At 34.5% G+C, this 19435-nt stretch overlaps 2 protein-coding genes across 2 annotated transcripts in view; one reads left to right on the top strand and one right to left on the bottom strand.

The window, feature by feature from the left end:
• The first annotated feature begins 1550 nt into the window (after positions 1–1550).
• LOC133338923 (lysosomal alpha-mannosidase) lies at positions 1551–11954 on the top strand. The gene is made up of 7 exons (XM_061547055.1): positions 1551–1581; positions 7488–7672; positions 7742–7927; positions 8025–8364; positions 8433–8566; positions 8802–9708; positions 10758–11954. Exons 2-7 carry the CDS (start codon positions 7512–7514, stop codon positions 11952–11954), a joined length of 2925 nt encoding a protein of 974 aa, XP_061403039.1. The 5' UTR covers positions 1551–1581; positions 7488–7511.
• A 5497-nt stretch (positions 11955–17451) lies between these two features.
• LOC133338942 (cGMP-dependent protein kinase, isozyme 1) overlaps positions 17452–19435 on the bottom strand; it is a gene marked incomplete at its 5' end in the record, with an annotated part of 29961 nt that continues 27977 nt past the window's right edge. The window contains 4 exons of the mRNA XM_061547072.1: positions 17452–17633; positions 17711–17896; positions 17959–18122; positions 18189–18640. Of these exons, the coding sequence (XP_061403056.1) occupies positions 17471–17633; positions 17711–17896; positions 17959–18122; positions 18189–18640 (965 nt within the window). The remainder of the gene's footprint in view (positions 17634–17710; positions 17897–17958; positions 18123–18188; positions 18641–19435) is intronic.

Raw genomic sequence — 19435 nt, 5'->3', positions numbered from 1 at the left:
TTGGTAGCCAAGCGATTATTATTAAACCCTTTCTTTTTCGAATAAGTCACCCTTACTTTTGTATATCCCCTTACTTTGATAACCCATTCAGAGACGTGTTTTTTTACAACAACTACAACAATTCAATATGTATTACTTATTAATTGAACATTAAAATAAATATGTTCAAACAATTGGCTTATATTTTTACCGATAACCGAAAATCTTTTGACGGTCATAATCAAATGACGATAAGATTAGGCAATGATATTGGAGAATTATGTTCGAGCCAAAATTGACCAAACTGATTATTGTGGGCAAACTTAGTCATGCTCTTAGGGAAATCACCGGAAATTTCGTATTTTTTGAAATAATTTTTTGGTGTCTAAACATGGATTTTTTACAGAATGTAGGCGTGGATTTTTTAAAAATAATTTTTTTTTAAAGAATTTTTTTTTAAATAATTTTTTTTAAATAAATTTTTTTTAAATAATTTTTTGAGGGGTAACTATAGGCGCGGATTTTTTAAAAATTAATATTTACTCCCAAACTTAGGCGTGGATTTTTTAAAAAATTATTTTTTAAATTATTTTTTGAGGGCTAACCATAGGCGTGGATTTTTTAAAAATTATTTTTTTAATTATTTTTTGAGGGCTAACCATAGGCGTGGATTTTTTAAAAATTATTTTTTGAGGGCTAACCACAGGCACGGATTTTTTAAAAATTATTTTTTTTAAATTATTTTTTGAGGACTACATAGGCTTGGATTTTTTAAAAATTATTTTTTGAGGACTACATAGGCGTGGATTTTTTAAAAATTATTTTTTTAATTATTTTTTGAGGACTACATAGGCGTGGATTTTTTAAAAATTATTTTTTTAAAATATTTTTTGAGGACTACATAGGCGTGGATTTTTTTAAAATGTATTTTTTTGTGTAAAATTAATTTCCTCTAAATATTTCAATTTGTAATCACAATTCCTAGAATTGTTCTTATCCCCAAATTGGCCAAGAAAGAAATTCAACACCCTTCAGATACTCTGTTTTTTTGCTAATCATAAATTATTTTCCTAACATTTTTTTTATCAACATAAAAAGCGGCAATAGCCACTTCATATTATTGTTATTCATTGATTAAGGCAATACTCAATTTGTCTTTCTCAAATTTTTCACAACGATATCGGCAAAAACCACTCAAAACCGAATTTGAGTTAAACTCAACATTCCGTGAATTCTTATCACTGCTTCCTCTGGAGTACATTTCATTGTTGAAATTCAAAACCCTACCGATCCACCGACCTCCTATATAAATAAAATAAAAAATAAACAATAATTAAATTTAGTTGGAATTTATTAACGAAACGAACAACACATCGGGAGAAACGGTCTTAAGAAAATTCGCTTTAAAAAACGAAAATTTATTTGCAATAGTTTTGCAATTGAAATTTCATTCGTGGAATTGTGAAGTGGAAAAATAGTGATCAAATTAAATTTTGGTGACCTGAAAAATTATTTAAAAAAATGAAAATTACCCTGTGGGCCTTATCAGCCCTTTTGGTGCTCTCATGGAGTTACCAATCCGAAGCCGCCTGTGGCTATAAGGTATGCAAATGAAAGTGAATGTGGAAAGGTGTATAATAGAGTGTAATGAATAAATATTGAAATGGAAATGAATAATGGTGGATATTTAAATCTGGAAATTAAAAAAAATTAAATGGTTTTAAAATCAAATTTTTAAATAACTCGAAACTGGAAAAAATTAAATTTTCTTGTGACACTTGTACATAATTTTTTATCTTGAAGCTCTCCTATGGGACCGTAGTCTTTTCAGCCCTCCCAGATTGCTTGGCGACATAGTGTCAATATTAAAAATAAAATTTTTAAATAATTGTTGTCATGTTCCCCCTCTATAAATTATGTGCTTCTGAGTCAATATATTTTATTATCCCAATTTTGACTTCCCATTGTGGTAAACAGTGCTATAAATTTCACTCGATATCTGATGGAAAGTGATTTTTTTAGATCCATAAAATTGCAATCTAATCTAATCAATTCAATTTTATTTCACTAATATCCATAAATGTTGGTCATATATTTTTTATGGGTTAGAAGAGATTTAAATTAAAAAATATATATTAAAAGAAATAATAATAATAAAATAATGTTGAACAAAGGGTTTTTAAATAAAAAAAACAGGCCAATAGTTAAGCTAAATGTGTGGGAGCTATATATATATCTGAACCGATTTCAACAAAACATCACAGACATCGAATTGGACTTACTTCAGTACGCTGTGCCAAATGTTGTCTCATTCGGACAATCCTTGGGAGTTTGGTGAATATTAATAATTTTTGTTGGGGAGATTTCTTACTATATACGATAACAAAAAACCAAATTGCAGAGAATTCGGTAGAAGAACGCGCTCAAGAACCCCAAAATACCGAAAATTGGACGTACCCTTATATGGGGGCTTTCCGAAAAATTGGGCCTATATTTACCTATCATTTACATATTTTTAACTATCAAGAACTCAAAATACTAAATTATAGCCAATTCGGTGGAAAAATACGATCAAAACCCCCAAAATACTGAAAATTAGGAGGTACCGTTATATAGTGGCTACCAGAAAAAGTGGACCTATATTTACAATTTATTGTGGAAATATTTGGTATCCAATAAAAACTCAATGTACCAAATTTCAGCGCATTCGGTTGAAAAACGACCTCAATAACCCTAAAATACCGAAAATTGGAAGGGATATAATCGAACTTAACCTGCCTGCAGACAATAGACAACCCTATACAAAATTTCAGCACCCTATCTCAATTCCTTCAGAACATAGCGTGATTACAAAAGACGGACGGACGGACAGACGGATCGCTAGAGGGTATAAAAAATCCACGCATATGGTGTGCTACAATATTACACTTAACTGCACCTTAAACATTATGAATGTTTGATCGAACAAGTCAACAAGTCTCGTTTATATCTCGTTTTGCTGTTGAGAGGTGGTCTAGTTGCCCAGCAAAGGAGGAGGATTTGTTTGAGGTGTATCTGGATAACCGGTGAGACGGTCATTCATGTTGTTTGCCAATCACTTTAAATGGACACGCTTTCCATCCTACGTTATGGTCATATTTAGCTTCTTATCGATGTAGTTTATAAGGTGGTCCTGATAGTGACCATAGTTAAGAATAGACAAATCGATCAGAATTTAATTGATTTTCTTATAAAACCGGATAGAAGGGAGTATTCGGGATAGATACCACACTGTGAGGCGTGGATTTCTAAAGAATATTTTTTCAAGGGCCATAATAAGCGTGGATTTTTAAAGAAAATTTTATCAGGGTCTATATAAGGCTTGGATTTATTAAAGAATATTTTTTTTTCAAGGGCCATAGTGAGGCGTGGGGCTTTAAAGAATATTATTAGTAAAATAAATGTAATTAACCAGAATATATTTTTTACAATAAAATAGAATTTTTATATTATTATTTTTTTTTAATTTCAAGCAATTTTTTAATACACGCCAATAGATCAGCATAGATTTTTTTTAATTTTCGTCACGCTTATTATTTAGCCAGATTCCTCTCCCCATGTGAAATTTCAAATATAAACCAAAAGCTATAGATGTTGTCCTTGACCATGACTTGGAATTTCATGTAAAATTTCATAGCGATCAATGGTAAGGGTAAAAATAGACAAAATAAGAATACTTGTAAACATTTTAGTACCACTCCCACATACGAGTACATACTTCAATATAATTGGTATCAATGTAAGGTAAACCACTCCTCATGGATATACTGTCAACTTCTCCGGTCTATTCCCTTTCGGAGTAAATATAGAATTCAATTTTATGTGATTTTTACACAGTTGACCGACTAAATATTCACTGATGTTTATCAAAATAACTTCTCGATACTCGCGTTATTACGGTGGTCTTTAAACCGACGTACGCGCATAGCTAGATCCACTCACCTAGTATATATATTTATATATATCGAATGATATACTAAAATGTAGGCCTAGTATCAATATTTCTTGGTTTACACAATAGAAATGCCGCCATCGTTTCGAATAATGCGACTAAAACCGTCAAAATACCGAAAATCGGACGGAGCCGTCAGTGAAATATTTAACCTACAGGAATAATTTTCTGCATTCATGTATGGAATTTTCCAAGAACCATAAATATAAAATTGCACTGTCAGCGGTTGTAAAAAGCGGATAAACCCTTCAAAATTTCGAAAATGGGGCGGTGCCGTTATTTGGCTTTACCAAAACGATGCCCGATATACCGAAATTGCAATGTCTGTGCAAATTTTAAAAGCTCTACCGTGATTTAAATGACATTGAATTATATTCTGATCGCCGACGAATATTTCGAGGATTTGCATGTCTTAAGTGTTTCGAGGTCCATGTTTTTAGGGTGTCACTATGTGTCTCAGTTGGACATTCACATGAACTCAACCTTTTGAACGTTTGTTTGTATTCCAGCGTTCTGCAATCGCTTTTAATACAATTTCTAATACATTAAGGAGCTTAGGAAAGCTTTTCACGATGTTGAAGTGAACTTTGCTTCTCTAAATTGATCCAATATAGCATTCATTTGGGGTAAATGGTGAACATAAAGCTCACGAGCTTTGTTCATTGGTATAACCTGTACACATTGGCCAAACCTCCTGTATGAGGTACGAAAAAGTTTTATAGTGTCGAAGATCTGATTCACATCTTGTCACACTGTGGTCGGTCATTTGCATTATTCGTTTAATTGTGCCGGAGGTACTCTTTGCGACTGCAATATCCTTCGCATAGACTCATCATTTTAGCTAAGGGCATACTCGTTAAACAGTTCATTCATAATTCGGAGTAGGATTTCTCCGACAAAACTCAGCCTGAAATTTGATAGTTCATTCCCGAAAGCGCCTAAGCGTTAAATCATCCCACGATCTGGATTACCCTCTAGTCGGTCACTCGCATTATTCTCTTCTCTATGTCGACTGCAACTGAAAAAAACGGAAATAAAATACAGACTATTTTGTCTGTATATATCGAATTCCTATAATCGGTGATTCGTTCCCGACACTTTTCGATCATTTTCGGTTCGCCTACAAAATAAACCAGGATATTTATTTTCATGGTTCATTTGAGTACAATCGTCACGTCATTTACTTCGGTCAATGAACGGAAATATCTAGATGAACGATTGGGTAAAAGGAATTAGCAAACGGGAACAAAAGTGAACGTTTGGAACAAAAGGGACTAGATGGAGGAAATAGCCGAACCTAGTTCCGATCGTTCGTTTTGCGTAACAGTTTTTTTGAGGTAGTTAGTTGACTAAACAATCGCAGACTCACCTTTTCCACAAAGTGAACAAAGTCGGGTCGGTATTTGACAACAATGGTAAATAGTAGGCTCGTGTCCCGGAAGTAGTGAAGTCTACTGCATGGAGCATGTGGGCACCGTCTCTTTTGAAAAGCTCGTAGTTGTCCGTTTGTTTTATCAGTTCATCTGAAGTGTGGAAGTCATGTCGGCGGCCATAATGGGTGTATTCCAGTCGAAGGCCCTTGAAAATAAGATCCAGATTGTTTATGGATTTTAACGGAGAATGAAGCATTGAAGTCGTGAGCTTGTTTAACACATAATCTTTAGCTTCTTCTTCGATCTGTTGTTGGCGATTGTAGAAGGTATGCTCTATTTGACTCTATACGGTACGTGGATAGAAATAATTTTTCGGCTCTGTATTGAAGTCGGTCCTTGTAGGATGTCGTATCGTTTCATTTGGTTAATTTTAATATATTTTTCTCAAATGTGGTGAGTTCTGCCAGGAGTAGGCGATTAAGATTGAGAAACTCGGTTAGCTCTTAAAGAAGTTCGCGTCAATAATGAACTTTATTTATTAATTCGGTGCCGGAACTAGACATGTAGATACAAATAACTGTTCGCATTTCAGTAAATATTCTCAGATAATAGATTCTGAATTTAAAAAGTCGGTTATTTCCGAATGCTTCCCACGATTATGCATTGATCACAACGAATCCTTACTAGCGATGGTTCAATTTTAAAAGGGTGATTTTTTTCTAACGACGAGTTAAGTTCAGCCGCTATCAGTGTCATGTTGAGGATCCAATTACAAATGGTTTGTGGGCAATTTGTTATTAACGGCGCCCGCGCAGGGACCCAGAGAAGATATAAAAAGCGGAAACACTTAACCCATCTGCTGCGAGCATTCGTTATGGCAAATGTTTAATAGGTGGTATACGAAGTAGGTTTTATAGGTGATTGTTGGTGGTTGGATCTCCTTGATCGCGAATAGGTTGCTGAGGATCGATTTCGAAGTTATGGGTTCTTTTAAGAGTAATTGACTAGTTAATATCGGATTTTTAGTCATCGGATACTCATGAATGGTCCGATCAGCTGCTATTGTTTCCTTATAAATAACTGATTATCCACTTTTTGATAACCTGGCAAAAAGTGGATTATGCTCAGGGCAAAATTTGCTACCAGTAGCCAAGACATCGGAAGCCAATCGTTGTTATAATACTTCAATGTTTACGATATTTGAATAATAATAAAGTAGGTTCGAATTTCTAATTTATAGGGATTGGACTTTCTTGATTGCGGAATAGATTGCTGAAGATCGATTATTTTAAATGTAATCGGTTAGCTTCTATCTGAACTCTAGTAATCTGATGGTTATGGATGGCTGGTTAGCTTCAGTCGGTTCGTTAGTAAATAAATGGTCGTGAATTACGAGCTGAAAATTATAGGTTGCTGAAGATCGGTTTCCTAGGTGGCATATGAAGTAGATTGATGATGCCTGCACCTCCTTTATCACGGCATAGGTTAATAAAGATCGGTTTCCGATTTATCGGTTTATTTAAATGTAATCGACAAGCTACTGTCCGCTCTTTAGTAATCGGAAGGTGACGACCGGCTCGAAGATGTTAGATGCTGTCGGCTCCTTAGTAAATAACTTACCGCAATGAGAGCTTTAATTAGGGAGTTGGCTAAAAGTCGACTACTTTACAAAGAAAATATAAAGATATATCTACATCGCACTACGAAGTGAATGAGAATTGCCTTGTACTTCAAGGAAAATAGCTTGTCGATGAATGCATCGAAGTTAAAAAATACAAGCAATGATGCAGGATAGATTCAAATTTGTTCTTAAATACACATTTTTTAGTCAATGAGCACAGTTCTGACAGAGGATTTTTTTAAATAGAGGGATTTTTATAGAAAAAATGTTGAGGCCTCTCTGAGGATTGTTTCACCTAGAGAAAATATCATCAACCCTCGATTTTTCTATTAAAGAATCTTCATGATTTCCAAGTGAGGGCCTGTGTATTTTTTTTTTCATGCCGAAAAAAATTCCTCTGCCCTTCAGACTCGTCATCGGTTGTTGTTACTTCTATGTATTGCCACTTCAACGATTCCGATAATACTTATCAATAAAAAACATTAGATGTTTATCATTACCATTTATGTTTCACCTTTTGCAGGCATGCCCCACCTCCAAAGCGAACATGATAAATATTCACCTGGTGCCACATTCTCACGATGATACTGGTTGGTTGAAAACTGTCGATCAATATTACTATGGCAGTCGTAATGGTATTCAACATGCTGGTGTCCAGTATATTTTGGATAGTGTCATTACAGAACTGTTGAAAGATAAGACGAGAAGGTAAGTGGAGTGGAGGAAGAGGGTGAGGAGGAGAATTTTTATTTAAATGCGATTTGTCTTTGTCTTCAGATTCATTCAAGTTGAATCGGCCTTCTTCTTCAAATGGTACAAGGAACAAACGGCTGCTGTCCAAAAGAATGTCAAGACCTTGGTGGAAGAGGGACGTTTAGAATTTACCGGTGGTGCCTGGAGTATGAACGATGAGGCGGCGGTGCACTATCAAAGTGTTATTGATCATTTTACAGTGGGTCTCAAGTAAGTTGAGAGGGGATAAATGTTCTCCGGAAGTTTTCTTTAGAGATCGAAGTTTGATTAAATTTTAATTTCCAATTTTTGTAATTTTTCATCTCAGATCCCTTGCCGACACCTTTGGTACCTGTGCCCGTCCTCGTGTCGGCTGGCAAATCGATCCCTTTGGCCACTCCCGTGAAATGGCCTCTTTGTTTGCGCAAATGGGTTTTGATGGTGAATTTTTCGCCCGCATGGATTATGTGGAGAAAAATACTCGTCTCAATAATATGACCGGTGAAATGATATGGAAGGCCTCGGATAATTTAGATGAGAGATCGGAACTCTTCACAGGGGTTTTGTATAATCATTATTCAGCACCTCCCGGCTTCTGCTTCGATAATTTGTGTTCCGATGATCCCATCATTGATGGTGACAGTTATGAGAATAATGTTAAGAAGAAGGTAGGTGGAGGGTCGGAAGGGGAATTTTCGAAAACAATGTTCCGAAATTTTGTTGTTGTTGTTTTCAGGTTGATGATTTCCTTACTTACGTAAATAAAATGGGAACATATTATCGGGCCACCGATTTGCTGGTACCAATGGGCGATGATTTCAATTATGAAAATGCCTATGTGAATTATAAGAACATGGATAAATTGATCAAGTGAGTATGGACCCTTGAAAAAAAAATATTTAACAAATCCCCACCTTGTATAGAGTTCGGAACAAAATATTAAAAAAATACCCATCTTGTATAGAGATCGGAAAAAAAGTTTGCAAAAAATTATTAAAAAAATCTCCACCTTGTATAGAGTTTGAATAAAAAAAAATATTAAAAATACCCTCACCTTGTTTAGAGTTCGGAAAAAATTATTAAAAACATCGCCATTTTTTTTCAGATATGTCAATGAACGCCAATTGCAAGGTGGCAAGGTGAACGTCTTCTATTCCACCCCAGCCTGTTACCTCCAGGCTCTTCACAACACCAACATGACCTGGCCGGTGAAAACACAGGACTTCTTCCCCTACTCGACAGATTGGCATACCTATTGGACCGGCTACTATAGTTCACGTCCCACCCAAAAGCGATTCGAACGTGATGGTAATCATTTCCTGCAGGTCGCCAAACAATTGACCACAATGGCTAATCTGACCACCACGACAGCCTTCGCCAATTTGGATAATTTACGTCACGCTATGGGTATCATGCAACATCATGATGCCATTACCGGCACTGAGAAACAACATGTTGCCTATGATTATGATCGCATGCTGACCAAGGCCATTAGCGTTGCTGAGACCAATACCCGTGATGCTCTACGCAAACTGACCAATTTGACAAATGGTGAATTTGACAGTTGTCTTCAATTGAATTTGAGCATGTGTGAATACAGCCAATGGAGCCCCAACAATTTGGTTGTGACCATTGTCAATCCTTTGGCACATCCTTCTACACAATATGTACGAATTCCTGTTAAAAATGGTACATACATTGTCACCGATTCCACTGGGCGTCAAGTTAGGTCGGAGGTGGTACCAGTGCCCAAGGAGGTTATTGGCTTAACCCATTTGAGACCCAATGTATCGCAACATGAATTGGTCTTCTCAGCCTATGCTGAAAAGATTGCAAATTATTATATTAAGGTTGCACCAACACCACGATCAGAAGAGGAGAAAATTGCCACAAATGAGATCAAATTGCCTAAAGGCTTCTTTAGGCAACGGTATAATAAATACGTGGAATCAAAGAAGGAGGAAGAGGAGATTGAACCCAGAGCTGCCGGAGATGTAATCGTACAAAATTCGGTAAGTAAAAAAAAATAAATAATCACCACCCTTAATGGACCCTTGAAAGACACCCATGTCCGGTCTTTGAAAAATTAATTTAAAAAAATCCACGCCTATGTCCGGTCTTTGAAAAATTAATTTAAAAAAATCCACGCCTATGTCCGGTCTTTGAAAAATTAATTTAAAAAAATCCACGCCTATGTCCGGTCTTTGAAAAATTAATTTAAAAAAATCCACGCCTATGTCCGGTCTTTGAAAAATTAATTTAAAAAAATCCACGCCTATGTCCGGTCTTTGAAAAATTAATTTAAAAAAATCCACGCCTATGTCCGGTCTTTGAAAAATTAATTTTAAAAAATCCACGCCTATGTCCGGTCTTTGAAAAATTAATTTAAAAAAATCCACGCCTATGTCCGACCCTTGAAAAATTAATTTTAAAAAATCCACGCCTATGTCCGACCCTTGAAAATTAATTTTAAAAAATCCACGCCTATGTCCGACCCTTGAAAAATTAATTTTAAAAAATCCACGCCTATGTCCGGTCTTTGAAAAATTAATTTAAAAAAATCCACGCCTATGTCCGGTCTTTAAAAAATTAATTTAAAAAAATCCACGCCTATGATTCGGCCTTTGAAAATTAATTTAAAAAATCCACGCCTGATAGGCCCTGTGGTCCTTGAAAAATTAATTTTAAAAAATCCACGCCTATGTCCGACCCTTGAAAAATTAATTTTAAAAAATCCACGCCTATGTCCGACCCTTGAAAAATTAATTTTAAAAAATCCACGCCTATGTCCGACCCTTGAAAAATTAATTTTAAAAAATCCACGCCTATGTCCGGCCCTTGAAAAATTAATTTAAAAAAATCCACCCCTGTGTCGGACCCTTAAAAAATATTTTAAAAATTCACGCCTCTTCAGGGCCTTGAAAAAATTAATTAGAAAATCCACACCTCTTCAGGACCTTTGAAAAAAGTATTTAAAAATCCAAGCCCTTTAAAATATATTTTTAAATTGTTTTACCTCTCTTCTAATCCCACTTTTCTCCCCTTCTATCTCTCTTTCCAGCAAATCAAGTTGACCTTCAACGCCAACGGCTTCCTCTACAATGTCCAAATGAATGGCGTCTCCGAGGATATCACCCAACAATTCTACTATTATAAGGGTGCCTATGGTAATAATGCTGAATTTAAGAACCGCTCTTCGGGTGCCTATATTTTCCGTCCCAATGGTACAGAGATTCTAATTGGCCCTAAGGCCACCTTATCGTTTTACAATGGTACCCTGGTCAAAGAAGTCCATCAACGTTTCAACGAATGGGTCTCGCAAGTGATCCGCATCTATGAGGGTGTAAATCGTGTTGAATTTGAATGGTTGGTGGGTCCAATTCCAATTAACGATAATATCGGCAAGGAGGTGATTACCCGTTTCACATCGAATTTGAAAAATTCCGGCGTATTCTACACCGATTCCAATGGTCGTGAAATGTTACGTCGTGTCCGCAATGAACGTGAATATTTCAAACCAAATTTGACCGAAAGTGTTTCCGGAAACTACTACCCCATTACATCGCGCATAGCTTTGGAATCCACGACCAGACGTATGACCCTGCTGAATGATCGTGCCCAAGGTGGTTCAAGTTTGAAGGATGGTAGCTTGGAATTAATGTTACATCGTCGCCTGTTGCGTGATGATGCCTTTGGTGTGGGTGAGGCTCTCAATGAAACTGTCAACGGTCAGGGTTTGGTTGCCCGCGGTAAAGTTTACCTCATCTTGAGCCCTGTGTCGAAAACAAGTACCGTCAATGAACGTTTGGCTGAACGTGAATTACATTTGCCCTTCTGGAAGTTCTTCAGCAATTCCACAAAGGCCACCAACAAAGTTTTACCACGCCTACCCACCTTTACCTCATTGCCGATTGGTGTTGATGTCCTCACCTTGGAACCATATTCGGCCAATGAACGCCTCTTGCGTTTGGAATATTTCCTTAATAAAAATGAAAGTACCAGCATCACATTTAATATTCGTCAAGTTTTTGATAGCTTGGGTGGTACGGAGATTCGTGAAACCACCCTGGATGGTACTATGGCCTTGAGCAACATGAATCGTTTCAAATTCCAACCGGATGGTACCGTTCCAAAGAAAGTGGAATACTACAAGTCGAAACACACTCCCTTGGCAGCTGTACAAAAGGATGCGGCTTCGAAGTTCCAAATTACCATGGATCCAATGCAGATCCGCACCTTCATTGTGAAGTGGAAGTAAATCGGTTATTTGTTTTTTCAATAAATAAATAAATAAATTCTTTTTTAATAAAAAATCCATTTTAGACCATGTTTTTTATGTCCACGCCTTATATAATTTAAAAAAAAATCCACACCTTATATATGCCTTGAATAAAAAATAATTTCAAAAAAATATACGCCTTATATTTAAAAAAATCCACGCCTTATATAGACCTTGAAAAATAATTTTAAAAAAATCCACGCCTTCAAAAAAATAATTAAAAAAAAAATTCACGCTTTATATACGTCTTGAAAAAAATAATTTAAAAAAAATCCACGCTTTATATACGTCTTGAAAAAAATAATTTAAAAAAATCCACGCCTTGGCTGGTCTCTGAAAAAATAATTTAAAAAATCCACGCCACGAAAAAAATAATTTAAAAAATCCACGCATTTAAAAAAATATTTTAAAAAAATCCAAATATTAAAAAAAAATCCACGCTTTATATACGTCTTGAAAAAAATAATTTAAAAAAATCCACGCCTTATATAGGCCTTGAAAAAAAATAATTTAAAAAATCCACGCCACGAAAAAAATAATTTAAAAAAATCCACGCATTTAAAAAAATATTTTAAAAAATCCAAATATTAAAAAAAAATCCACGCTTTATATACGTCTTGAAAAAAATAATTTAAAAAAATCCACGCCTTATATAGGCCTTGAAAAAAAAATAATTTAAAAAATCCACGCCTCGAAAAAAATAATTTAAAAAAATCCACGCCTTGTCCCTTGAAAAATAATTTAAAAAAATCCACGCTTTATATACCTCTTGAAAAAAATAATTTAAAAAAATCCACGCCTTAAAAAAAAATAATTTAAAAAAATCCACGCCTTAAAAAAATAATTTAAAAAAATCCACGCCTTAAAAAAATAATTTAAAAAAATCCACGCCTTAAAAAAAATAATTTAAAAAAATCAACGCATTAAAAAAATAATTTAAAAAAATCCACGCCTTAAAAAAAATAATTTAAAAAAATCCACGCCTAAAAAATAATTTAAAAAAAATCCACGCCTTAAAAAAAATAATTTAAAAAAATAATTTAAAAAAATCCACGCCTATAGGTAGGCTTTGGAAAAAAATAATTTAAAAAAATCCACGCCTATAGGTAGGCTTTGGAAAAATTCCACGCCTATAGGTAGGCTTTGGAAAAAAATAATTAAAAAAAATCCACGCCTATAAAAAACTATTTTAAAAAATCCACGCATTTAAAAAAATAATTTAAAAAAATCCACGCATTTAAAAAAATAATTAAAAAAAATCCACGCATTTAAAAAAATAATTTAAAAAAATCCACGCATTTAAAATAATATTTTAAAAAAATCCACGCATTTAAAAAAAAATATTTTAAAAAATCCACGCCTTAAAAAAAAATAATTTAAAAAATTCCACGCCTTGAAAAGAAATAATTTAAAAAAATCCACGCCTTGGGCCTTGGAAAAAATAATTTAAAAAATCCACGCCTTTAAAAAATAGTCCTTTAAAAAAAATATTTAAAAAATCAACGCCTTGAAAAAAATAAATAAATAAATTCTTTTTTAATAAAAAATCCATTTTAGACCATGTTTTTTTATGTCCACGCCTTATATAATTAAAAAAAATCCACGCCTTGAAAAAAAATATTTAAAAAATCCACGCCTTGAAAAAAATAAATAAATAAATTCTTTTTTAATAAAAAATCCATTTTAGACCATGTTTTTTTATGTCCACGCCTTATATAATTAAAAAAAGATCCACACCTTATATAGGCCTTGAATAAAAAATAATTTCAAAAAAATATACGCCTTATATTTAAAAAAATCCACGCCTTATATAGGCCTTGAAAAATAATTTTGAAAAAATCCACGCCTTATATAGGCCTTGAAAAATAATTTTGAAAAAATCCACGCCTTATATAGGCCTTGAAAAATAATTTTGAAAAAATCCACGCCTTATATAGGCCTTGAAAAATAATTTTGAAAAAATCCACGCCTTCAAAAAAATAATTAAAAAAAAATTCACGCTTTATATACGTCTTGAAAAAAATAATTTAAAAAAAAATCCACGCTTTATATACGTCTAGAAAAAAATTATTTAAAAAATCCACGCCTTATATAGGCCTTGAAAAAAATTATTTAGAAAATCCACGCCTTATATAGGCCTTGAAAAAAATTATTTAAAAAATCCACGCCTTATATAGGCCTTGAAAAAAATTATTTAAAAAATCCACGCCTTATATAGGCCTTGAAAAAAATTATTTAAAAAATCCACGCCTTATATAGGCCTTGAAAAAAATTATTTAAAAAATCCACGCCTTATATAGGCCTTGAAAAAAATTATTTAAAAAATCCACGCCTTATATAGGCCTTGAAAAAAATTATTTAAAAAATCCACGCCTTATATAGGCCTTGAAAAAAATTATTTAAAAAATCCACGCCTTGGGTAGACCTTGATATTTTTTTACACCCTCCACCATTCGTTGTTTTTCCGTTTGTAACGCTTCGAAATAATTTCCGACCCTATAAAGTATCAGCGTCATTTTTTTCGGATAGCCCTCATACAAGGGTACCCCAAATTTTGCGGTATTTTGGGGGTTTTGATCGCATTTTTCGACCGAATTCGCTGAAATTTGGTACTTTGAGTTCTTATTGGGTAGCAAATGTCTTCACAAATAATTATAAATATGGGTCAATTTTTTCTGATAGCCCCCATATAAGGGTACCCCAATTTTCGGTATTTTGGGGTTCTTGGTCGCGTATTACAACTGAATTCGCTCAAATTTTGCATATAGGGTTCTAATTGGGTACCAAATTACTCCACTAAAAATGATAAATATAGGTCAATTTTTTCGGGTAGGCCCCATATAACGGTACCTCCCAATTTTCGAAATTTTGGGGTTCTTGAACGCGTTTTTCAACCAAATTCTTTGCAATTTATTTGGCCCAAGGACGAACCCTATAGAAATTCAAGATCAGTGAGCGGAGCAGTATAGTCGGACGTAGCCGACCATATGATACCCTACACAACTTCCACGAAACTATAACTTTCTGTGGTTCTTTATTCCTAGCTTGGGCAATATTTCGCGATATTTGCACCCTCTTGTATTCAGTACAGCCCTTCTAATCACTTGTCCAGATTCCCTTCACGGTGTGTTGTGTTGTGATGTCCGGCTTTCAATTTTGGCTCGAAAAAAAACACCAAAAAATTAGTTTTCGGTCCACTTCATCCCAAAATTATTATCTGATCATCACCGAAAATTAAAGGCTATCGTCAGTGACCACATCTTGAACCTCATGAAAAATGTCTAAGCGATCAACGCTATATTTCCGCCCTCTGGTGTGGTAATGGGTTACTAAATAATGAATGAATACGTAAGCACCTGTAAATATTTATGTGTAAGTTCCACATCCGAGTACATACGACAATATAATTGGTATCAATTTAAAGGTCAACCACTCCTCTTGAACATACTATCAACTTCACGGGTCTGGGACATTTAGGTGCAAATATATACCCCATAGAATACAAATTTTGTAATTTTTCACACAAAAGTCAGGGTCAATTTGAACCGCTTAATATTGACCGATCTTTATCAAAACAGGCATACTTATTCTTTGGCCCGATCCCCTTCTCCATGCAAAAATTCTGGAACGACCAGAAAAACCAACGAAAATAAAGTTTTTGGTCCATTTAATCCCCTAAATATTAACCGATCTTTTCCAATTCACTAGGGATCTTCATTGGCCAGAACCCATCCATTCGTGAAGATTGGTCCATAACTGTGGCCTGTATCGTGTTTACAAATTATAATGGACAGACGGACGGACGGACACACATGTCTAGATCGACTCAGCTAGTCGAGATATGGCGATCGGTATACTTAAAGGTAGGTCTAGGACTAATATTTCGTGGCGTTACAAACTTCTGGGGCTGCACAAAGCTATAATACCCTGACAAAATAGTTGTGTAGGGTATAAAAATCGGTTCAAATTCAGATATAGCTCCCATATATAGTTTCGTCCGATTTAAGGTAAATGGTGCACCAAAGGCCCTATATATCTTTCGATTTACACGAAAGTTGGCATAGAGTATTGAATTAGGTCCAGAATGACGTGTGCTGAGTTTCGTGAAAATCGGTTAAGATTTAGATATAGCTCCCATATATAGCTTCGCCCGATTTTAGGTAAATAGTCCACTAAATACCCTGGAAATATTTTGATTTGCACGAATTTTGGCATAGCATACTGAATTGAGTCTACAATGATGTGTGAAAAGTTTTTAGAAAATCGGTTCAGATTTTGATATAGCTCCCATATATAGTTTCACCCTATTTTAGGTAAATAGTCCACTAAAGTCCCTGGAAATCTTTTGATTTGCACGAAATTTGGCACAGCGTAATGAACAAGGTCTAGAATGATGTCTGCCTAGTTTCGTGAAAATCGGTTCAGATTTAGATATAGCTCCCATATATATTTTCGTCCGATTTTATGTAATTGGTGCACCAAAGTCCCTATATATCTTTCTATTTGATCGAATTTTGGTATAGGGTACTGAATTAAGTCTAGAATTATGTTGCTAAGCTTCGTGAAAAGATCCATAGATAGGCCGATTGACACAACGTACTGATGTAATATAAATTAATCTCTGGCAAGTTTCCCAGAAATTGGTTCAGATATACATATATATAATGAAAACGCGTCGTTTGTTAGGATACATATGTAGAATATACCCAAAGTGGTGAAGGGTATCATATAGTCGGCCCAGTCCGACTTTACAACTTTCCTTACTAGCTTTTTTTAATTCACGCCTTATATTTATTTATCGTTGACAAGAAAATTTTATTTATTTTTTTTATTTTGCATTAGATTTAATTATAACAACAATTTAACAAAGAAAATAAATGTTTATTTCTCTTAAAAATTAAAAAATAAGCTCTAGTTGATAAATATTTTTTAATATTTTCTTTAGAAGAAATATAAACATAGCTGTAGACTTAGACTACCCTATAAATATTTTGTTTAAAAAAAATCTACATATTTTCTTAATCCTTTGTGTGCGTATACATTAAACAAGGTACTACAAAAAATTAGTTTTTATATAAAAAAATTAACAAAAAAATAAAATTGAGCAATAATTATTAGTTTTTGGATCAAAGGCACTTTCATAGAATGTAAAAGAGCAAATATTTTTTTATTTAAAAAAATTGTAACTATTTTTAGAGCTAAGCTAATTTTTACGTTGTTCTTAAGAGACTAACACCTAAAGCAAGCAAAAAATGTTCTAGGGGGCCAATAAGGGGCGAAAAGGACCACACTACAAAATGTCTATGGGTTTGGAGACTTATTATCTAGACTCCCCTTTCTTCCCCTCATGGCCCCGCCCTATGACTTAAATTTATTTATTTAAAAAAAAATTGTTTAACATTTGATTCCCATTCTCAAGAAAAGGCAATAAAGGCACTTAAGACCACCCCCTGCTGGGGGTTATAATTGCAAAGAAACTGGTCAATTTATAGTTTTCAAAAATCTGCATCCCATCCGGATAGCTCATCTGGTGGCTCATTGGGATCACATGGGAATTTGTCAAAGTAACAGGTATCTGTTGGATGGGCAATGGGTCGCACAAATGGTGGTATTAACAGCTGACTCTGCAGGCCATCCCAGTCAAAACCAAGGAACCACCTAAGAGGAAGAAAAAAAAAAAGAAAATCAGAATTAAAGGGAAAACAAAAACTAAGAGAAAGTTCTTCCTCTCTTACTTGTGCTTCTTGATATCTTGTATGCCACCCTTTTGATAGCCCAAACGTTCGGCAGGTACATCACGGCATAATTTCTTTATCAGCTGCACGGCAGAGCGGGACATGCGTTTGGGGAAGTCAATCATGTCAATGCCCTTCAGGATGATGTTATAGGTCTTCATGGGGTCATTGGCGGCAAAGGGAGGTCTAGAAAAAAATTTTAAAATTACAAAAAAATATTTTCCAAAATTCGGAAAGCTCTAACTTACGTTCCATTCAGCAATTCATGTATCAAAATACCCAAGGCCCAATAGTCCACAGCACGATCATGACCCTTATTTAGAATGATTTCGGGGGCCACATATTCTGGGGTGCCACAAAAGGTCCAAGTTTTGCAGCTGTTGCCAATGTATTTGGCAAAACCAAAATCGACCTGCAGGAACAAAAAAAAATAATAATAAAAAATTCTCGAAGTCTCCTTACCCCTCCCCCTACTCACCAACTTAACATAACCCCTCTCGTCCAACATCAAATTTTCCGGTTTCAAATCCCGATAGATGATACCCTTCGAGTGTAAATATTCAAAGGCCTGCAGAACACAACCGATAATAAATTGGGCAGCATTTTCATCGAAACTACCACGATCCCGTAACATTGTCCATATTTCACCACCCATGCAGGCCTCCAACAGCATATAAACATATTTCTCATCACGGAATGTCCGATAAAGGCGACATATAAATGGTGAATTACAGGTCAACATAATGGTACGTTCGGAGAAGACATGTTCCTCTTGTTTGGTATCGACTATGTGGCGCTTTTTCAAGCATTTCAGGGCAAAGGTATCAACACGATTTTGATGATAGGCCTTGACCAGTTCCACGCGACCAAAACCACCAATGCCCAGGGTGGCAATTACCTCCAGATCCGTTAACTGTAAATCGGGGAATTCTGGAAGAAAGAGAAAACGACCAAAATTATTTAAAAAATCCACGCCTTGTATAGAGCCTTGAAAAAATTATTTTAAAAATCCACGCCTTGTATAGATCCTTGAAAAAATTATTTTAAAAATCCACGCCTTGTATAGAGCCTTGAAAAAATTATTTTAAAAATCCACGCCTTGTATAGAGCCTTGAAAAAATTATTTTAAAAATCCACGCCTTGTATAGAGCCTTGAAAAAATTTTTTTTAAAAATCCACGCCTTGTATAGAGCCTTGAAAAAATTATTTTAAAAATCCACGCCTTGTATAGAGCCTTGAAAAAATTATTTTAAAAATCCACGCCTTGTATAGAGCCTTGAAAAAATTTTTTTTAAAAATCCACGCCTTGTATAGCGCCTTAAAAAATTATTTAAAAAATCCACGCCTTGTATAGAGCCTTGAAAAAATTATTTGAAAAATCCACGCCTTGTATAGAGCCTTGAAAAAATTATTTAAAAAATCCACGCCTTGTATAGAGCCTTGAAAAAATTATTATTTAAAAAATCCACGCCTTGTATAGCGCCTTAAAAAATTATTTAAAAAATCCACGCCTTGTATAGAGCCTTAAAAAATTATTTAAAAAATCCACGCCTTGTATAGAGCCTTGAAAAAATTATTTAAAAAATCCACGCCTTGTATAGAGCCTTGAAAAAATTATTTAAAAAATCCACGCCTTGTATAGAGACTTGAAAAAATTATTTAAAAAATCCACGCCTTGTATAGAGCCTTGAAAAAATTATTTAAAAAATCCACGCCTTGTATAGA

Source organism: Musca vetustissima, unplaced genomic scaffold (assembly GCF_032173495.1).
Source record: "Musca vetustissima isolate MV318-11 ecotype Yass unplaced genomic scaffold, APGP_CSIRO_Mvet_v1 utg24453, whole genome shotgun sequence".
NCBI classification, from domain to species: Eukaryota; Metazoa; Arthropoda; class Insecta; order Diptera; family Muscidae; genus Musca; species Musca vetustissima.
Note: the sequence above shows the minus strand (reverse complement) of the source record. Positions and strands in the feature narration are given on the sequence as shown.

Coding starts and splice junctions, on each gene's coding strand:
- LOC133338923 (XM_061547055.1), top strand. CDS start 7,512: ATGATAAATATTCACCTGGTGCCACATTCTCACGATGATACTGGTTGG. Junction 8,365..8,432: donor AGAATAATGTTAAGAAGAAG/GTAGGTGGAGGG, acceptor TGTTGTTTTCAG/GTTGATGATTTCCTTACTTA. Junction 9,709..10,757: donor ATGTAATCGTACAAAATTCG/GTAAGTAAAAAA, acceptor CTCTCTTTCCAG/CAAATCAAGTTGACCTTCAA.